General features: G+C 43.4%; 1 protein-coding gene across 2 annotated transcripts in view; it reads right to left on the bottom strand.

Moving 5' to 3' along the window:
- zmiz2 (zinc finger, MIZ-type containing 2) overlaps nt 1-5000 on the bottom strand; it is a 52939-nt gene that overhangs the window by 8853 nt on the left and 39086 nt on the right. For both annotated transcript variants that reach the window (XM_062555117.1, XM_062555118.1), the window contains exons 13-15: nt 4726-4883; nt 3756-3823; nt 3001-3069 (exon numbers count right to left, since the gene is read on the bottom strand). In XM_062555117.1, coding sequence (XP_062411101.1) covers nt 3001-3069; nt 3756-3823; nt 4726-4883 — 295 coding nt within the window. The remainder of the gene's footprint in view (nt 1-3000; nt 3070-3755; nt 3824-4725; nt 4884-5000) is intronic.

The raw sequence follows: 5000 nt of genomic DNA, 5'->3' as shown, positions 1-5000 counted from the left end.
AGCATCCCTTGATTCTAACCTACCTAATCGAGAGAGAGTGTGTGAGAGAGAGAGAAATAGAAAAAGTGTGTGGTGTGTGAGTGTGTGTGTGTGTGTGTGTGTGTGTGTGTGTGTGTGAACGAGGAGAGAGAGAATCTATGTGTGTGTGTGTGTGTGTGTGTGCAGAGATGGGGGACTCGAGTCTAGTGACTTGACTCGAGTCAGACTTAAGTCGCCAGATTGAGGACTTGTGACTTGCTTGATCAACACTGAGAAAAGACTTGACTTGACTTGGACTTGCTACTCATGACTTGAGACTTGACTTAGACTTGCATGCAATGACTCGACAAGTCATTGCTGTCTTGGTTAATTGGTGAATAATAATAATAAAAACTATTTTCGATTGGATATTTCCTGTTGCATGTGGGCGAACCTGGCAACCTCTCTACTCGGTGCTAGGTGACGCGCCCGCCATCTACAGTAGAGCGGTCGGGGTTTAGAAGATGGAAGCTGTTACCAGTTTCCAAAATCATAACATTTGGATTTAAAGACTATTCAACTCAACAAAAGAAACGAAAAGAAACGCAGAAAAGTGTGCAGCGCAAAAATATCCGACACATCCAGCACCACGTCAAATTGTATCCGCCATTTCCGACTACACAAAGAAAAGTAAGAAATGTCTCTAGCTAATTTCACATTAGTTTTTTAATCTAACGTTAGCTAGCAGCTAACATCCCATCTCCATCAGTCAAACGTGACAAGAGCTTACTGTTTGCATCACATTAAGTTTTATCATGTTGACTTAGTTTCACATTGATCCCGCCTATCAACTAACAGACAATTTGACTGAAATACGGTATCTGAAAATCACTCAGAGTGCGCAAACCTCCTCCAAGTGAACACATCACCTCCTCTTGCATCCATCCATAATTTTTTGAGTTATCTTGCGAACAAACAAACATATACAGACAACCCAACAAATCCCGATAAAAACATAACCTCATTGGTGGAGATAAAAACTTCGAAACGGTCTTTGTCCCGACGCACATAATTGTCGACATTCTCGATAATGTCGAGGGGAAGCTGAGACAAATCATGCATGACTGCAAGTAGGCTAGGGTACTTCTTTGCGTTTGGATGAGAGTAGGCTACAGATGTGATGGATGTTACATCACATCTGTAGCCTACTCTCACCATGGGCGTTAGAAAATGTCTATACATTCTTAAAAATGGAGTGGGAGCATACAGTAAATGCATTGAATATGAGGCTATGTTGCACTAACTGGTTTTCAGTTTTGTGCTATCATTGAATGGTGATTTATGTGAGCCCTTTTGCACTGAAATTAATACTTTTCACTCATGTGGCTGTAAAATACTTGTATTTGTCGTTAGGGAATGTATAGGCCTATTAAAAATGCATTTGAGCATGAAAAAATGAAATGTATACTGTATGATATAGGCTACATTTAATTCTTATTCAGAATTATTTTGTAGCTTCTCTCATGTCAGATGTGCAAAAGTGCGCAGCCACATTTGGCCCTCTGATGGTGATGATAAAAATTGTGGCCCTCTTAGTCATGAAAGTTGCCCATCCCTGGTCTACCACATCAATGTAGCTGTTAGTTTGTTAGCGCTAGCTGCTTTAATTGTTGTTAAATCATAAAGTATAACAGCCAAACAACATGCACAAACCCTATTACTGTAAATGTAAGTATATGAGAGATGTATGACATAAATGAGAAATGTACGGTGGCCGAGAAGGGCCAAACACGCTCAGTTAGAGAAAGTAGTTTCAAATACAAAACGATGCAAATTAACAAAAGAAACATGGTACAAATGAAAAAAAACGCACTGCAAGAAACAAAAGCAAATGCATCTTCATGAAATGCGCTGCAGATAGAGAAACGATGCAGAACGCCAAACGCGCTGCAAACAGCTCCTACAACGGAAGTGCTCCAAAACTCCAGAGGGAGCTCTCACCGTGACAGCGCCATGGAGAGGCAGGTACACAGGAGGATGACGAGAAATAGAAGAACGTCGCAATCAAAAACTGTTAACAGATTGCAAGAAGTAGTTGCAGTTACAGCGTAGCAAGGTAATGTGACTTTTTATTTGTTTATTTATGGTCTTATCTTTGTTTAACAACGTTCTTCTATCTCTCTCATCATCCTCCTGTGTGCCTGCCTCTCCATGGCGCTGTCACGGTGAGAGCGCCCTCTGGAGTTTTGGAGCACTTCCGTTGTAGGAGCTGTTTGCAGCGCGTTTGGCGTTCTGCATCGTTTCTCTATCTGTAGCGTATTTCATGAAGATGCATTTGCTTTTGTTTCTTGCAGTGCGTTTTTTTCCATTTGTACCATGTTTCTTTTGTTAATTTGCATCGTTTTGTATTTGAAACTACTTTCTTTAACTGAGCGCGTTTGGCCCTTCTCGGCCACCGTAGAAATGGGCCACTTTCAAGAGTAAATTGTAGTAGCCTAACATAGAAGTGTCTCCATTTCATTTCCATATGGTATTTATTAATGGAATATTATGCAATGAAAACATGAGCTAAACACACATACACACACTCTGTCTGGTAATTCGGTACACCAGGCCCTGTAGTCGTTACTAGTAATTCTGATCCTGCTGGTCCTAGTGAGCATTTTTAATTATTCTTTAGCCTTATATCCCCTCCTTCTATGTGTTAGCCCTTTTGAGCAAAGGAGGGCTACACAAAACTTAGGCTGCCGTCTCTTCAAGTTTGAAGACGGTTGTCTTCCAGCTTATTATATGACTTGACTTGTGACTTGCTTGACCTAAGCTATGACTTGACTTGACTTGACTCGACCTAAGCTATGACTTGACTTGACTTGACTCGACCCTCACAAAAACGACTTGGGACTTGCTTGAGACTTGAAGGTTAAGACTTGAGACTTGCTTGAGACTTGCATATGTGTGACTTACTCCCATCTCTGTGTGTGTGTGCGTGCATGCGAGAGAGAGAGGGGGAGAGAGAGAGAGAGAGAGAATTGGAATACTCACTTCTGGATGTAGATGAGAATGCCCAGCATGTACTGGTCAACCTCCAGTCCTTCTAGAAGAGCCGTTTTACTTCAAGAGAGAGACACACAAGCGTCAAGGCACACCAAAACAAACAAACAAACAAATATTCCGACCACCTTTCTCCTCTCTCCTTTAAGACACAGATTAGACATTATTCACACTGACAATGCAAAAGAAGGCTGAGCACTGAGCACTCAAGGCCATCCACTCTACCTCTTAAATGCTCTTAGAATTGTTGTGAGAATTGCTTTTATAAAAAGCGTCAGCCAAATGTAATGTAATGTGATGTAATGTAATGTAATCGCGAGGCCCTCACTGATTCTGTGTGTTACAACATAAGTCTAAGCCCAATCAGGGCCATATCAGGGCCAGATAAGGGCCAGATCCACTGCAGGTCCAAACCAGGACAGGTTCAACTCTCCCAAAAGGACTTGTGCTGTATTGTTTAGCCATCGTGTTGAGGAGAGGGAGCACTAAATGATAGCCTCTAAACCACTGACTGCTGATTGTGTAACACAACAAAGCTTTCACTAAAACACAGCCAAAGTTGGAAGACTGGAGAGTTTAGGATCTAGCAGACACTGTTTACAGTTGAATCACGCGGTGTGACATAATAAAAATCAGATCTTAAAGGGTGTGCTTGTTTGTCTGTCTCCGTGTGTGTGTGTGTGTGTGTGTGTGTGTGTGTGTGTGTGTGTGTGTGTGTGTGTGTGTGTGTGTGTTTTGAATCTTACTTGCACACAGGGCAGCGCCATGTGCCTCGCTCACAGTTCAGCTGCAGGTAAGACTCCAGGTCAAAGCACTAGAGAGAGAGAGAGAGAGAGAAAGAGAAAGAGAGAGAGAAGGAGAGGGAGAAAGAGAGAGCGTATAAAAATCTCATAGCAAAGTTTTCAAGAAGAAGAATCAAAACAGGCATTACAGCAAAACCCTGCTGTGTTCTGAAGTATGGCATCTGAAGAGATCCATTTATAAAACAGCACAGTCAGACGGAGAAGTGCAAGGCTCTCTGGCAGCTGGTGAACTTCTTTTGAGGACCACGTAAGCCAAGCCTTACAGTCTGTGCAATAATGTGTGTTGGCGTTTCATCTTTATGTCTTTCTGCTTGATCTAACTAGTGGCCTCACTCCTACACGGTTCAGTCCTATTCTCAATTCTAAAATGACTCACTCTCTCTCTCTCACACACATACACACACACACACACAGACGCACAGACACACACAAAAAATATCATAGCCTTGAACAGATCGGATGAGAATCTTGTGCTTGTGGTTTCTGTCTGGAGTCTGACTCTCAGTTGCACAAGCACACTCAACTGAACCTGTATGTGTCTGCCGTCTAGCTTAGTATGACGCCGTGTGCGCACACACAAACAAACACACACACACACACACACACACACTCTCCTACTAACCTGCATGTGTCTGAAGTCTGGTTTAGTATGACACACACACACACACACTCCTACTACCTGTATGTGTCTGAAGTCTGGTTTAGTATGACACACAAACACACACACACACACTCCTACTACCTGTATGTGTCTGAAGTCTGGTTCAGTATGACCACACACACACACACACACACACACACACACACACACACACACACACACACACACACACACACACACACACACACACACACACACACACACACACACACACTCCAAAAAAAAAGTTGACATCCTGGTAACCCCACTGACCTGTATGTGTCTGCAGTCGTGTCCACGGGCGGGCAGCTGGATTCGGCGGAAGGTGATTGGACACTTGAGCGACACCTTGATGCCCGTCTGTTCCACGCCATCCTCCCCGTTCAGCCCCGGTGTCCCAGGGATGGTGCCGCTGCTGAAGTTGCGCTTGACTGCGCAGGGGAGAGAGAGAGAGAAACAGAGATAGGGAGAGAGAAAAAGGAGGAGGAGAGAGAGGGAGAGAGAGAGAGGGAAGAGGAGGAGGGAGAGAGAGAGAGAGAGAGAGAAAG

The sequence above is a fragment of the Sardina pilchardus genome, chromosome 14, assembly GCF_963854185.1.
Source record: "Sardina pilchardus chromosome 14, fSarPil1.1, whole genome shotgun sequence".
NCBI lineage: Eukaryota > Metazoa > Chordata > Actinopteri > Clupeiformes > Clupeidae > Sardina > Sardina pilchardus.
Note: the sequence above shows the minus strand (reverse complement) of the source record. Positions and strands in the feature narration are given on the sequence as shown.